A 16,848-nucleotide genomic window follows, 5' to 3' on the forward strand; every position below is an offset into this window, starting at 1 on the left:
CCTTCCCTCCTGTGCCGAGCGGCCCTCTTTGAAGTGTCCCAGCCACGCCCCTGCCTGAGGTGTTGTCATGGTTCCCAGAGGCAGATAACGATCTTCCACAGTTTTTGGAATTGGCCAAATAAATACTCGACAACGCCACGTTTAAAAACAGTGCTTTTAATTACAAGCCGCCTAAATTGCTTCATTAATGCATCATTTCAGCTGCACGTTTGATTATGTTGGAAAACGGACATCTTGACTCAAGTGTTTATTTTTCTCTGTTCGCCTCTCAACTTATCAACGTGTTTGATTCTCACTAATGAAGCGGGTTTGAAATGGCAGTTATTTATTTTAATGTGAGATAAACATGTTTGGAACATCACAACACGGCCGACAGTGATGGGAATTAATACACGTGGTTAGGTGTGACAGCAAGGGATAAAGGACTTAGTCCCCTAGTCACACAGTTGAAGTATACGTGTGTGTGTGTCAGTGTTGTGAGAGCTTCACAGCCTTAAGCAGGTCTAGAGAGGAGAGAGAGAGGAAGGTTTCAGGAGAGGAGAGGAAAGAGAGAGGAGTGGAGAGAGAGCAGGCAACAGTAAGAGGAGAGGAAACAATCTAAACAATCAGGGATGGGGCTTGTCTCCTGTGTCAGTGTGGCAGCTTGTTTCACTGCCTCCTTTTTACACCCTCCCCCAACACACACACACACACACACACAGAGAACAACACGTGAGATGAAGAGGAAGGAGAAGTCAACCTGCCTCGGGTGGTGTGACATTTCTCTGTCCTCTGGGAACAGCTTAGCCTGCTTACACCATAGATTCAAGATTCTTTATTTGTCACGTGCATACAAGTATGCAGTGAAATGCAAAAGTGACAGTGCCACAGAGGAGTGCAACAATACATTTAAAATAAATAGAATATAAACAGCAGTATAAACAGCAATGTAAGCTGTCGTAGCCATTTTGATATTTTGACATTAATATGCATAATCATGCCCTTAAGAATATTATTCTTTAGTTATTCTATAATTATTCTTTAGTGATTTTGAATGTATATGACTGTTTATTCTTAGTTTTACGGTAAAGATGGAATATACGTCACTAGTAGGCCTTTGGGTGGAAGGGGAATTGGTAACGCAAATGTTGGGTCAGGTGACGGTGGTTGCAAACAATTTTTTGACCACTTTTCTCACTTTTGCAAGCTTTTGATCATCTGTGGATTATCTAAGTTAACGTTCGTTTACCTTACAATATTGCTGGAATTATCAAGTCATTTTGATTCATCTTTTGTGGCAATAAATAGATATAATTTTCGAAAGAAAGTGTCGAAAGTGCGTTTTAAAAGGACCACCTGTTCACTCGATCCACGGCCTTAATTTGGATTTTAAGAAACTTTGGAAGGCCGATACATAAGCAATGTACACAATGGAATGACTATATACAATGGCATTGACAGGTTGTCAGTATAGTTAATTACAGTGAAAGATGAGTCTGCAATGGATAATTATGTGTGTGCGTATGTGTTATGATGTCAGTGAGTGTGTGAGTGACTTGAGGGGGGCACTGGTGGGGTCGTCGTTGATGATCCTGATGGCATGGGGGAAGAAACTCAGTCTTAGCCGCTCTGTTCTTGCTGCATGACAGTGAAGGTGTTTGCCTGACTGCAGCAGCTGGAACACTCCATTTTTCGGGTGGTGAGGGTTCTTCATTATCCTGCAGGCTCTGGTCCTACACCTCCTGGTGTACAGGACATGGAGAGGGGGGGGTTGGAGCTCCCATGGTCCTTTCTGCAAGGCGTACCACCCTCTGCAGAGCTCGCCTGTCCTGGGCCGTGCTGTTACCGAACCAGACGGTGATGTTGCCAGCCAAGATGCTCTCCACAGCTTCAGAGTAGAAGGACTGAAGGATCCTCCGGGAGACTTTAAATTTCCTCCGCTGCCTGAGATGGAACAGGCGTTGCCTTGCCTTTCCCACCAGTGTGCTGATGTGGCTAGTCCAGGGTCAGGTCTTCTGTGATGAGTACTCTCAGGTATTTAAAACTGCTCACCCTGTCCACAGCAGTCCCACCGATGTCCAGCGGCGTGTAGGTCCTTGGTTGTTGTGCTCTCCTGAAGTCCACAATCAGCTCTTTTGTCTTGGAGACATTCAGGATGAGGCTATTCTCCTGACACCAGAGTGACAGGTCCGCCACCTCATCCAGGTAGGCTTTATCATTGTTGTCTGAGATCAGCCCCACCACGACTGTGTCGTCCGCAAACTTAATGATGGAGTTGTCGCTGGACCTAGCCACACAGTCGTGGGTGTACAGGGAGTAGAGGAGGGAACTAAGGACGCAGCCCTGGGGGGACCCTGTGTTCAGGATGAGTGAGCTGGAGGTGTGTGGCCTGGCCGTCAGGAAGTCCGGGATCCAGGCACACAGGGGAGTGTGTGAACGAGTTGACCTGCTGAAGAAAACATATACCTACTCTGATTTGTCCTTTCCTAGCCTAATATTTTTCCATTACATCATTCTTGTGTTATGTGTGTGTTGCAACATCCATCTTGATGACCTGACCCTAACCTCTTCATGTATTAATCCAACATACCATGGAACTAATGCTTGATTTATCTCTCCTTTATCAACAGGCCATCACATTAGTAAATTTAACACACTGCAGTAATGTATTTTTTATAGCAATAATAAACTGTTTCTTATAGTAATGATTTCCAACACTTCTCAATCAAGAGTTAATGATTACCAAACAAATGTTCCCTGTATCAGATGATTAAAAAACATATTAATTCAATTGATTTGCATATGAAATATCAAATACAATTATTTTAATCACCCTAAATAAAGAACTGAATAGCTTTATTTACTCGTCTGCTATTGAGCATGAAATGCAACTGTTTTTATCAAAATATTTTCTAACAAGGGGAAAACATATAAAGAAGTGCAGAAAATGATAGGCTGCTCAGCTAAAATGATCTCAAATGCTTTAAAATGGCCACCAAAACCAGAAAGACGTGGAAGAAAACTGAAAACTACCATTCGAATGGATCGAAAAATAGCCAAAATGGCAAGGACTCAGCCAATGATCAGCTCCAGGGTGATCAAAGAAGGTCTAAAGTTACCTGTGAGTACTGTAACAATTAGAAGACGCCTATGTGAAGCCAAGCTATCGGCAAGAAGCCCCCGCAAAGTCCCATTGTTGAAAAAACGATGTGCTGAAGAGGTTACAATTTGCCAAACAACACATTGACTGGCCTAAAGAGAAATGGCGCCACATTTTGTGGACTAGATTGTTCTTTTTGGGTCTAGGGGCCGCAGACAGTTTGTCAGACGACCCCCAAATACTGAATTCAAGCCACAGTACACTGTGAAGACAGTGAAGCATGGTGGCGCAAGCATCATGATATGGGGATGTTTCTCATACTATGGTGTCGGGCCTATTTATCGCATACCAGGGATCATGGATCAGTTTGCATACATCAAAATACTTGAAGAGGTCATGTTGCCTCATGCCGAAGAGGAAATGCCCTTGAAATGGGTGTTTCAACAAGACAACGACCCCAAACACACCAGTAAGCGAGCAGCATCTTGGTTCCAGACCAACAAGATTAACGTTATGGAGTGGCCAGCCCAATCCCCGGACCTTAATCCAATAGAAAACTTGTGAGGTGACAGCATCAAAAATGCTGTTTCTGAGGCAAAACCAAGAAATGCAGAGGAATTGTGGAATCTAGTCCAATCGTCCTGGGCTGGAATACCTGTTCACAGGTGCCAGAAGTTGGTCGACTCCATGCAACACAGATGTGCAGCAGTTCTCAGAAACAGAGGTTATACAACTAAATATTAGTTCAGTGATTCACAGGAAAGCTAAATCTTCAAGCATTTTTCAGTTTATACAGTAAATGTTTGAGTTTGTAAAGAAAAATGCAGACACTGCTATTTTTTTGAACAGCCTAATATTCCTTTTTCTTCACTTTCTGTAAAGTAATAACAAATTTGATAAATTTTTCTTCATGTTTTGATTTGGAATAGAATGTGCAGTGTTCCCAATGCATTTGCGTGTATGGAAATAAAAGCTATTATAAGGATTTTGAGCTTTACTCACTTTTTTAATCACACTGCTATTATTTTGAACACAACTGTATCCCAGTCGACGTCACTCAGCGCGTCTTGTAACGCGGCCTCCGATTGGTCGGACCACTGCTTTCCCTCCCTCTTCACGACCGCTTCCTGTAAGATTCTCTGATTGTAAACAGGCATCAACAAAATGGGGGAGTGGTCTGATTTCCCAAAGGGAGGGCAGGAAACAGCTTTGCATTCTTAAACTGAGTATAACAGTGCTCCCCTGGTGACACACGTAATGTGTTGGCGGAAGTTAGGCATAACTGTGTGTCTGTGTCTCTCTGTTTTTGTCTCTGTGGGTCTCTCTCTGTCTCTCTGTCTGTGTCTCTCTGTCTATCTGTCTCTGTGTGTGTTTCTGAGTCTCTGTGTGTGTGTGTCTCTCTGTCTATCTATCTGTCTCTGTGTGTGTCTGTGTGTGTCTCTGTGTTTTCTCTTTCTCTGTCTGTGTCTCTGTGTCTGTCTCTCTTTGTGTGTGTCTGTATCTCTCTCGGTTTCTCTCTGTCTGTCTCTCTCTGTGTATGTGTGTCTCTCTCTGTGTCTCACTGTATCTCTCTCTGTCTCTGTCTTTCTCTGTCTCTTTCTATCTCTGTGTCTCACTCTGTTTCTCTCTCTGTCTGTCTCTCTCTCTGTGTGTCTGTGTCTCTCTCTGTTTCTCTCTGTGTCTGTGTGTGTCTCTGTGTATTTTTGTGTCTCTTTCTATCTCTCTATCTCTCTCTGTGTCTGTGTGTCTCTGTTACGAACCCCCCCAGATACTACGTCTAGGCATATAAAAGGGGGGAGAAACGTAACATACAGTATCTGTATATGCGGCTGAGACCCGCTGGTGCGGTGGTAGTGCAACACACACAACGACTGAGTAAAAATGAAAACAAGACAGATTTATTAGTAATACATACAACAAACAACCAGACAACACGGGGGAAACATAGAGAGGGAACTAAGGGGAGGACGCCAGACGGCACCAAATGAATGAAAACAAAAATAACCTCAAAGCTAATATTCTAATCCTATCTGTTCTAACAACGAAAAGTCTGCTATCTAACTAACTAAGTCTTGCCCGCCTACCCTAGACCCAAAATACAAGAGGTGGCGCCCGCCTGGGGAAACTAACCTAATGTATATAACAAAACCAACCTGCGTGATGGAGGTGTAAGCCCATGGGCGTCTTACCTGCCTAACTCGCCCTCCCCTGGGGCTAACTACAGGTGTGGCAGCGGACACAATGGTAGGACAGACACTAACAAGAACAGTAGGATACGATGATACCAAATGACAGAGAAAACCGCTAACCGATGCTACCACACCCCTCCTTTTCTGAAGGGTGCGCGGGAGTTTTAAACAGAGACGGACGATGGTCTAATTGGTTGATGGATGACCGCCAGATGAACCCACTGGTCGAAGGGCAACAGGGGGAGTGACGGACGAAACGATGATTGACAGGGGGATGAACCAATACCTGGGAGAGAGACAGAGGGAAAAACAAACAGACAAACGACACCACACGCACACAAATGTGGGGACGTAACAGTGTCTCTGTGTGTGTCTGTGTTTTCTCTCTCTGTGTCTCTGTTTCTCTGTGTGTCTCTCTCTCTCTCTGTGTATTTCTCTGTGTCTCTATCTTTGTGTGTCTCTCTGTCTGTCTCTGTGTCTCTCTCTGTCTCTCTCTGTGTGTCTCTGTATGTGTCTCACTGTGTTTCTTTCTGTGTCTATGTCTGTCTCTGTGTCTGTCTCTCTGTCTCGGTGTCTCTGTGTCTGTCTGTGTCTCTCTGTTTCTCTCTGTGTCTCTCTCTGTGTTTCTGAGTCTCTGTCTCTCTGTGTCTCTCTCTCTGTCTGTGACTCACTGTGTCTTTTTCTGTCTCTGTGTGTGTCTCTTTGTCTCTCTGTCTCTTTGTGTCTCTGTGTATGCGTGTCTCTGTGTCACTGTGTCTTTTTCTCTCTCTGTCTCTGTGTCTCTTTGTTTCCATCTGTGTCTCTCTTTGTCTCTGTGTCTGCCTGTGTGTCTCTGTGTCTGTCTCTGTGTCTCTCTTTGTCTGTCTCTGTGTCTCTCTCTTTTCTCTCTCTCTGTCTCTCTGTGTCTCACTCTGTCTCACTGTCTTTTTCTGTCTCTGTGTCTCTCTCTGTCCGTCTGTCTCTCTGTCTCACTCTGTTTCTGTGTGTGTGTCTCTCTCAGTCTCTCTGTCTCTATGTCTCTCTGTGTTTCTGAGTCTCTGTCTCTCTCTGTCCATCTGTCTCTGTGTGTCTCTGTATCTCTCTGTCTCTCTCTGTCTGTGTCTCTCTGTGTCTCACTCTGTGTCTGTCTCTGTGTTTCTGAGTCTCTGTGTCTCTCTGTCTGTGTGTTTCTCTGTTTTCTCTCTGTCTCTCTCTGTCTCTGTATCTCACTGTGTCTTTTTCTGTCTCTGTGTGTTTCTCTGTGTTTTCTCTGTCTCTGTCTCTCTGTCTATGTCTCTCTGTGTTTCTGAGTCTCTGTGTCTCTCTGTCTCTGTGTCTCACTGCGTCTTTCTCTCTCTCTCTCTCTCTCTGTCTATCTGTCTCTGTGTGACTCTCTGTGTCTCACTCTGTCTCTGTGTGTCTCCCTCTGTCCATCTGTATCTGTGTCTCTCTCTCTCTCTCTCTCTGTGTGTCTCTCTGTCTGTGTCTCTCTCTGTCTATCTTTCTCTCTGTATGAGTCTGTGTCTCTCTCTGTATCTCACTCTGTCTCTGTGTGTCTCCGTCTCTGTGTGTGTGTCTCTGTGTTTCCGAGTCTCTGTCTCTGTTTCTCTGTGTCTGTCTGTCTCTCTATCTGTATGTCTCTGTTTCTCTGTCTCTCTGTGTCTCACTCTGTCTCTGTGTGTGCCTCTCTGTGTGTGTCTCTCTCTGTCTATCTGTGTGTCTCTCTGTGTTTCTCTCTCTGTGTGTCTCTCTCTGTTTGCCTCTGTGTCTCACTCTGTCTCTGTGTCGCTCTCTGTCTTTGTGTGTCTCTCTTTCTCTGTGTCTCTTTGTCTCACTATCTCTGTGGCTGTGGCCCTCTGCTTGGATGAGAGGGTCAGATACACTTACTAGTAACACTGGGTGGTTCTTCCCTTCCTCATCATCATCAATTTCGCACCCACTCACGCACACACACAGGCATATGCATACACACACGCACAGCCGGAGCCTTGTTGAGACCACAGCAGTTAGAATGGAGAATAGAGTGTTATGAAAACAAAGCTGATGGATCCCTCAGGAAAGTATAACTTGGCCTCTCAGATTCCTGTTTCACTGTCCCAGCTTTTAAACATGTTAGTATAACCCCCCCCCCCACCCACCCACCCACACACACACAGAGCACATGCTAACACACACACATGCTCTCTCTCTGTCTCTCACACACACACACACACACACACAGGCTATGTTAACACACACATCTCAGTCCATCAGACAACAGCACATAGGTCTTTATACACTGGGACTTCCAGTCTGTTCAGTAAGCATGCAGTGTTGTGGTTCCCAGACTAAGGAAGTGGTGGGATGTAGTCAGGCTTGAGAACAATGCTGTCTCTCTGAAGAGAAAGCTAGAACCACAGACCTATTTAAGCTGTGTGTCACTCCTCCTGTTACTTTGACTGTGGACTGATGTTCTCTCTCTCTCTCTCTCCCCCCCCTCCCCTCTCCTCACCTCTCCCCCCCCCCCCCCTTCTCCTCACCTCTCTCTAGATCACCCAGCTGGACCCAGGGTCATCCCTACTGGATGCTAAGCTCTTCCCACAGGAGACTCTGTTCCTGGAGGCTAAAGAGTAGCCTGGTCTGTGGTGGGACTGGCTGGACACCTTAGACAAGAGCCCTAGCATGGTCCCACGGGGTCTCCAGACCACCCTCTCTCACACACACACACACACACACACACACACACAGAAATAAGCTTCTCTGCTTCCGGCCTGTGCGTTCATCAATGCCAGGTGTGCAGGTTTGCAGAGAGAAGCTCCAGTACCACAAGCACACAGCCAAACACACTCTTCCCTCGCCTAAATACAGTACAGTCATGATTCCCTCTGCGTGCACACACACACACACACACACACACACACACACACGTATGATACAGGAGTAGAGGCCGAGCATTGTGGACGACGACCTCTCCACCAAGGTTGTTTTTTTCGACATGATGTTTTGTGTTTGAGTAAGAAATAAAAGAAACGAGTAAAAAGGCAAAAAGAGACATTTTCTTGGACAACGCTGGACTCTCTCTCTACCATATGCATACAGCCCCCTCTCCCCGTGCCCCTCCCCCTTCCTCTCTTCAGTGATGGTTACCCCCCCCCTCCACCACGAGCAGCCAGAGAGACTCTGCATTACCCCCCCATACACACACATGATCAAACTTATTTCCTTACTTTTCTTCTTATTTTTTCTTGATCCTTTTTAAGTTTGATGCTGTATTTGTTTTAGTTTGATATACATTATATAAAATATGAATATGAACATGCCTCTGTCTGAACCAGCACTCTGTTGAAACACACACACACGCACACACACACACAATAATAATGTATTCATAATTATTGTGGCCTTAATTATTTTACCTGTTCTTATTCCGGTGATAAATTCATAGACTTGAGAACGTTCGTGGTGATTGTGTGAAGAGAGAGGAGTAGGTTTATCATGAAGAAATGGCATGTTATGTTCAGTATCTTATTTTGTTAGGAGTTTGACTTATTTTATATACTCTTTATTTCCACCACTGAGTTCTTCTGATGGAGCTTCCCTCAGATAGACAGAGATCAACTCTATTTCACATTAAAGCTCATATTGTTTATGCCCATTGGTTTCTGCAGTAAAATACTCACCTCTCAATTGCTCACTCAAAGCTAAGATTTCAACCAACGTATGATGGGAGCATAAACTTGTTGTAGGATATGATGATGATGTCGGAGGTTGGTTCAGATGTTGGTGAAGTTCCTTCGACAAGCCAGGAGGCAGCCGGTCGCTGAGATCAACAGCTGGTCTCTCCATCTGCACCTACTCTCCTCTCACCTCGACCAGAGTCCTCCTCTCCTCTCACCTCTACCAGATTCCTCCTCTCCTCTCCTACTCTCATCCCTACCAGAATCCTCCTCTCCTCTCCTCCTCTCACCTCTACCAGATTCCTCCTCTCCTCTCACCCCTACCAGAGTCTTCCTCTCCTCTCACCTCTACCAGAATCCTCCCCTTCTCTCCTCTCACCCTGACCACAGTCCTCCTCTCCTCACCTCTACCAGAATCCTCCCCTTCTCTCCTCTCACCCTGACCACAGTCCTCCTCTCCTCTCACCTCTACCATCTCCTCTCACCTCTACCAGAGCCCTCCTTCTCCTCCTCCTCTCACCTCTACCAGAGTCCTCCTCTCCTCTTCTCCTCTCACCCCGACCAGAGTCCTCCTCTCCTCTCCTCCTCTCACCCCGACCAGAGTCCTCCTCTCCTCTCTCCGCTACCAGAGTCTTCCTCTCCTCTACTCGTCTAACCTCTACCAGTCCTCCTTTCGTCTCCTCTTCGCATCTGACCTCCTCTCCTTTCACCTCAACCAGAGCCCTCCTTCTCCTCTCCTCTCACCTCTCCCAGAGTCCTCCTCTCCTCTCCTTTCCTCACTCCTCTCACCTCAACCAGAACCCTCCCCTATCCCCTCCTCTCCTCCTCTCACCTCGACCAGAGTAGTCCTCTCCTCTTATCCTCTCACCTCAACCAAAATTCCTCCTCTCCTCTCCTCCTTTCACCTCGACCAGTCTTCTTCTCCTCTCCTCCTCTTACCCCGACCAGAGTCCTCCTCTCCTCTCTCTTCTACCAGAGTCCTCTTCTCCGCTCCTCCTCTCATCTCAACCAGATTCCTCCTCTCCTCTTCTCTCCTTTCTTCCCTCCTCTCACCTCAACCAAAACCCTGCCCTCTCCCCTGCTCTCCTCTCACCTCTACCAGGTTCCTCCTCTCCTTGTCTCACCTCCACCAGAGTCCTCTTTTCCTCTCCTCCTCTCTCCTCTACCACAGTCCTCCTATCCTCTCCTCACCTCACCTCCACTCACCTCGACCAGAGTCCCCCTCTCCTCTCCTCCTCTCACCTCGACCAGAGTCCTCCTCTCCTCTCCTCTCCTTCCTCCTCTCACCTCTACCAGAATCCTCCTCTCCTCTCCTCTTCTCACCTCAACCAGAGTCCTCCTCTCCTCTTCTCTCCTCTCCCCCTCTCACCTCTACCAGAGCCCTCCCCTCCTCTCTTCTCCCCTCCTCCTCTCACCTCTACCAGAGTCTTCCTCTCCTCTCCGACTCTCTCCTCTCCGACTCTCACCTCTACCAGAGTCCTCCTCTCCTCACCCCCCTCTCACCTCTACCAGAGTCCTCCTCTCCTCCTCTCACCTCTACCTGAGTCCTTCTCTCACCTCTACCAGAGCCCTCCTCTCCTCTCCTCTCCTGCTTTCACCTCTACCAGAGTCCTCCTCTCCCCTCCCCTCTACCAGAGTACTCCTCTCCTCTCCTCCTCTCACCTCAACCAGACTCCTCCTCTCCTCCTCTCACTTCTACCAAACTCCTCCTCTCACCTCTACCAGACCCCTTCTCTCGTCCCTCTCTCAGACCTCTCAGCTCAGAGAAGAAGAGTCACTGTGTGTGTGCGCGTGCGCCGCTCTCTCAGGATTCGTTAATGAGTTAAAGAGTCGTTAATGTGTTAATTCAGACAGACTTCCCCGGCCTCATAAGAGCATGCATCGCTGTCTCCTCCCTCCATCTCATGGCCTGGCTCACACCGTGACTCACCCAGGGGAGGCTGGTGGAGGTAGACATCGGAGGATAAACTTCTCTCATGCTTTATCACCTCATGGACTTTCAATCCTCCAAGCTGGAAGAAACAAGTGAGTGAGGGAGCATGAGAGAAGTTTGAAATGTTGATTTCCCCATGCAACGGAATGATGAATGGCATGGAACAGAATGAGGAATGATCCATTCCTCATTTCATTCCGTGTATTACAATGAGCCCTTCCTCCCTCCACCAGCCTCCCCTGGTTCTAACCTATCGAGAGGAGTTCCATGCAGGTATAGATTGTGACCCCTATACAAGAGTTCCATGGTTGTGGAGGTATACAGTTGTGTTCAAAATAATAGCAGTCCAACATCACAACCAGATCAATCACTGTTTTTGGTAGAAATTATATTTCTACATGGCAAATAATTTACTAATAGGTGTAGTAGAGTAATAGAAAACCAACAGTCATGACATGCATGCTGCTGATTCTGTGTAATTGAATCATTAATTGAAAAGGTGTTCAAAATAATAGCAGTGTGGAGTTCTTAGTGAGGTCATTCATTCTGTGAAAAAACAGGTGTCACACAGGTGGCCCTTATTTAAGGACGAAGGCAGCAAATGTTGTACATGCTGGTTATAGTGCATTTCTCTCTGAAAATCTGAGTAAAATGGGTCGTTCCAGACATTGTTCAGAAGAACAGCGTACTTTGATTAAAAAGTTGATTGGAGAAGGAAAAACATATAAAGAAGTGCAGAAAATGATAGGCTGCTCAGCTAAAATGATCTCAAATGCTTTAAAATGGCAACCAAAACCAGAAAGACGTGGAAGAAAAAGGAAAACTACCATTCGAATGGATCGAAGAATAGCCAAAATGGCAAAGACTCAGCCAATGATCAGCTCCAGGGTGATCAAAGAAGGTCTAAAGTTACCTGTGAGTACTGTAACAATTAGAAGACGCCTATGTGAAGCCAAGCTATCGGCAAGAAGCCCCCGCAAAGTCCCATTGTTGAAAAAACGATGTGCTGAAGAGGTTACAATTTGCCAAACAACACATTGACTGGCCTAAAGAGAAATGGCGCCACATTTTGTGGACTAGATTGTTCTTTTTGGGTCTAGGGGCCGCAGACAGTTTGTCAGACGACCCCCAAATACTGAATTCAAGCCACAGTACACTGTGAAGACAGTGAAGCATGGTGGCGCAAGCATCATGATATGGGGATGTTTCTCATACTATGGTGTCGGGCCTATTTATCGCATACCAGGGATCATGGATCAGTTTGCATACATCAAAATACTTGAAGAGGTCATGTTGCCTCATGCCGAAGAGGAAATGCCCTTGAAATGGGTGTTTCAACAAGACAACGACCCCAAACACACCAGTAAGCGAGCAGCATCTTGGTTCCAGACCAACAAGATTAACGTTATGGAGTGGCCAGCCCAATCCCCGGACCTTAATCCAATAGAAAACTTGTGAGGTGACAGCATCAAAAATGCTGTTTCTGAGGCAAAACCAAGAAATGCAGAGGAATTGTGGAATGTAGTCCAATTGTCCTGGGCTGGAATACCTGTTCACAGGTGCCAGAAGTTGGTCGACTCCATGCAACACAGATGTGCAGCAGTTCTCAGAAACAGAGGTTATACAACTAAATATTAGTTCAGTGATTCACAGGAAAGCTAAATCTTCAAGCATTTTTCAGTTTATACAGTAAATGTTTGAGTTTGTAAAGACAAATGCAGACACTGCTATTTTTTTGAACAGCCTAATATTCCTTTTTCTTCACTTTCTGTAAAGTAATAACAAATTTGATAAATTTTTCTTCATGTTTTGATTTGGAATAGAATGTGCAGTGTTCCCAATGCATTTGCGTGTATGGAAATAAAAGCTATTATAAGGATTTTGAGCTTTACTCACTTTTTTAATCACACTGCTATTATTTTGAACACAACTGTAGATAGTGAATGTGTTGATTGTGGAGGTATAGATAGTGAATGTGTAGATTGTGGAGGTCTTGATTGTGAATGTATTGATTTTGGAGGTTTTGATTGTGGAGGTATCGATAGAGGAGGGATAGATAGTGAATGTATTGTTTGTGGAGGTTTAGATAGTGGAGGTTTATACACTCACCGGCCACTTCATTAGGTACACCTGTTCAACTGCTCGTTAACGCAAATATCTAATGGTGTGGGGGATATTTTCTTGGCACACTTTGGGCCCCTTAGTACCAATTGAGCATCGTTTAAACGCCACAGCCTACCTGAGTATTGTTGCTGACCATGTCCATCCCTTAATGACCACAGTGTACCCATCTTCTGATGGCTACTTCCAGCAGGATAAATTGTCAAGCTCACATCATCTCAAACTGGTTTCTTGAACATGACAATGAGTTCACTGTACTCCAATGGCCTCCACAGTCACCAGATCTCAATCCAATAGAGCACCTTTGGGATGTGGTGGAACGGGAGATTCGCATCATGGATGTGCAGCCGACAATTCGGCAGCAATGATGCTATCATGTCAATATGGACCAAAATCTCTGAGGAATGTTTCCAGCACCTTACTGAATCTATGCTACAAAGAATTAAGGCATTTCTGAAGGCAAAAGGGGGTCCAACCCGGTTCTAGCAAGGTGTACCTAATAAAGTGGCGGGTGAGTGTATATATTGAATCTATTGTTTGTTGAGGTACAGATTGTGGAGGTATTGGTTGTGGCGGTATCGATAGTCAATGTATAGATGGTGGTGGTGTAGATAGTGGTGGTATAGACAGTGAATGCATTGATTGTGGAGTTATAGATAGTGAATGTATACACTCACTGAACACTTTATTAGGAACACCTTCTCATGGTGGAGGTGGTGTAATGGTGTGGGGAATGATTTCTTGGCACACTCTGGGCCCGTTAATACCAATCAATCATCGCTTGAATGCCACAGCCTATTTGAGTATTGTTGCTGACCATGTGCATCCCTTCATGGCCACAATTGGCCCATTTTCTAATGGCTACTTTCAGCATGATAATGCACCATGTCACAAAGCAAAAGTTGTCTCAAACTGGTTTCATGAACATGACAATGAGTTCAGTGTTCTTCAGTGGCCTTCCCAGTCACCGGATCTGAATCGAATACAACATCTTTGGGATGTGGTAGAACGGGACATTCACAGCTTGAAAGTGCACCTGAAAAATCTGCGGAATCAATGCCACAAAGAATTGAGGCTGTTTTGAGAGCAAAGGCAGGCCCTGCCCAGTGTTAGTATAGTGTTCCTAATAAAGTGTTCGGTGAGTGTACAGTTAGGTCCGGAAATATTTGGACAGTGACACAATTTTCATAATTTTGGCTCTGTACACTACCACAATGGATTTGAAATGAAACAATCGAGATGCAATTGAAGTGCAGACTTTCAGCTTTAATTCAAGGGGTTGAACAAAAATATTGTATGAAACATTTAGGAATTGCATCCATTTTTATACACAGTCCCCTATTTTCAGGGGCTCAAATTTAATTGGACAAATTAACAATATAAAAAAAAAGAATACTTTGTCGAGAATCCTTTCCAGGCAATGACTGCCTGAAGTCTGGAACCCATGGGCAACACCAAATGCTGAGTTTCCTCCTTTGTGATGCTTTGCCAGGCCTTTACTGCAGATGTCTTCAGTTGTTGTTTGTTCGTGGGTCTTTCTGCCTTTAGTTTTGTCTTCAGCAAGTGAAATGCATGCTCGATCGGGTTAAGATCAGGTGATTGACTCGGCCATTGCAGAATATTCCACTTCTTTGCCTTAAAAAACTCCTGGGTTGCTTTTGCAGTATATTTTGAGTCATTGTCCATCTGTACTGTGAAGCACCGTCCAATCATCTTTGCTTAATCTGAGCAGACAGTATATCCCTCAACACTTCAGAATTCATCCAGCTGCTTCTGTCCTCTGTCACATCATCAATAAACACAAGTGACCCAGTGCCATTGGAAGCCATGCATGCCCATTGCCATCACACTGCCTCCACCGTGTTTTACAGAAGATGTGGTATGATTCGGATCATGAGCCGTTCCAAGCCTTCTCCATACTTTTTTCTTCCCATCATTCTGGCACAGGTTGATCTTAGTTTCATCTGTCCAAAGAATGCTGTTCCAGAACTGGGCTGGCTTTTTTAGATGTTTTTTGGCGAAGTCTAATCTGGCCTTTCTATTCTTGAGGCTTATGAATGGTTTGCACCTTGTGGTGAACCCTCTGCATTTGCTCTCGTGAAGTCTTCTCTTTATGGTAGACTTGGATAATGACATGCCTACCTCTTGGAGAGTGTTCTTCACTTGGCTGGATGTTGTGAAGGGGTTTTTCTTTACCATGTGAAGGATCCTGCAATCATCCACCACTTTAGTCTTCCGTGGATGTCCAGGCCTTTTTGTGTTGCCGAGCTCACCAGTGTGTTCTTTTTTTCTCAGAATGTACCAAACTGTTGTTTTGACCACTCCTAATATTGCCGCTATCTCTCTGATGGATTTGTTTTTGTTTTTGCAGCGTAAGAATGGCCTGTTTCACTTGCATTGAGAGCTCCTTTGACCGCTTGTTGTGAGTTCACAGCAAAAGCTTCCAAATGCAAATGCCACACTTGGAATCAACTCAGACCTTTTACCTGCTTATTTGATGATAAAGAAATAACAAAGGAATAGCCCACACATGTCCATGAAACAGCTTTTGAGTCAATTGTCCAATTACTTTTGGTCCCTTGAAAAAGAGGGGGCTACATATAAAAGAGCTGTAATTCCTAAACCCTTCCTCCAATTTGGATGTGAATACCCTCAAATTAAAGCTGAGAGTCTGCACTTTAAGTCCATATTTATATATGACTGTGACTTGAATATGTTTTGGTAAACAGCTAAAATAACAAAAATTGTGTCAGAGTCCAAATATACAGTGCCTATAGAAAGTCATCATACCCTGTGAAATCTTTACCTTTTGTCACATTACACCCTGGAAATTAAAATAAATAAAATCTAACTTTTTGGAGCTGTATGTACACATTATAACCCTCATCATCAAAGTGAAAATAAAAAAAATTCTGGACAATTATTAAAAATTAATTAGTGAAATACCTGGTTTGGTTAAGTGATCAGCCCCTTAGAGTATACCATTATAAACTTGCTCAGGTGCAACCAATCAACTTCCAGATCAAACACCAGGCTAATTGCCCCCCACCTGACATCAATTGTAGTGGTTTTGATTACTTCAGAATAAAACCAGCTGTTTCTGGAGGATTCCACTACTAGAAGTGCATGGTTCTGCAAAGAATTCATCATGGTTGGAAAAGTACTTTGAAAAGGCCTCCGGGATAAAGTTGTAGGAAGGCACAAGTTAGGTGAAGGCTACAAAAAGACTTCGAAGGCTTTAGCTATCCCTCTGAGTACCGTTCAGAACATCATTAAGAAGTCGAAGGCGTATGGCACCACCAACACCTTGCCGAGATCAGGCCGTCCGTCCAAACTGGATGACCGAGCCAGGAGGACATTGATCAGAGAAGCTACCAAGAGGCCAAAGGCAACTTTGAAGGGCTTACAAGTCTTTATGGCTGGGACTGGTCTGTCTGTGCATGTGACAACAATCTCACAAGCTTTACACAAAGCTGGCCTGTAGATTAGATTAGATTAGATTCAACTTTATTGTCATTGTGCAGAGTACAAGTACAGAGACAACGAAATGCAACTACCCTGTATGGCAGGGTAGCAAGAAATAAGCCTTTTCTGAAAAAGTGCCACACTCAGTCTCATTTGTGCTGTGCAAAAACACACCTGGAAGATTGTATTGCCATGTGGAAAAAGGTTTTATGGTCAGACGGAACTAAGATTGAACTTTTTGGACTGAACTCCAAGCGCTATGTTTGGCAAAAACCAAACACAGCACACCACCCAAAACACACCATACCTACTGTGAAGCATGGTGGTGGCAACATTATGTTGTGGGGATGTTTCTCTTCAGCGGGGACTGGGAATTCGTCAGGATTGAAGGGAAAATGGATGCTGCCAAATTCCATCCCAAATTCT

At 44.9% G+C, this 16,848-nt stretch overlaps 2 protein-coding genes across 3 annotated transcripts in view; one reads left to right on the forward strand and one right to left on the reverse strand.

The window, feature by feature from the left end:
- Window positions 1–8,873, forward strand: part of LOC310823574 (FAS-associated factor 1-like) — a 90,999-nt gene extending 82,126 nt beyond the window's left edge. The window contains exons 19-20 of one of the 2 annotated variants that reach the window (XR_014554954.1): window positions 7,777–8,714; window positions 8,748–8,873. Coding sequence is in view for 1 of the 2 variants with exons in the window: in XM_083696457.1 (XP_083552583.1) it covers window positions 7,777–7,860 (84 nt within the window). In the remaining variant the exon portion in view is untranslated. Of the gene's footprint in view, window positions 1–7,776 lie in introns of both variants that reach the window. The other variant, XM_083696457.1, reaches the window with a different exon arrangement.
- Window positions 5,143–16,848, reverse strand: part of LOC310823572 (F-box only protein 11-like) — a 274,469-nt gene continuing 262,763 nt past the window's right edge. Inside the window, exon 20 of the mRNA XM_083696454.1 lies at window positions 5,143–5,554. Within this exon, the coding sequence (XP_083552580.1) occupies window positions 5,433–5,554 (122 nt within the window). The 3' untranslated portion in view covers window positions 5,143–5,432. The remainder of the gene's footprint in view (window positions 5,555–16,848) is intronic.

This window comes from Argentina silus, assembly GCF_951799395.1.
Source record: "Argentina silus genome assembly, chromosome: Y".
In the NCBI taxonomy this organism is placed as follows: Eukaryota; Metazoa; Chordata; class Actinopteri; order Argentiniformes; family Argentinidae; genus Argentina; species Argentina silus.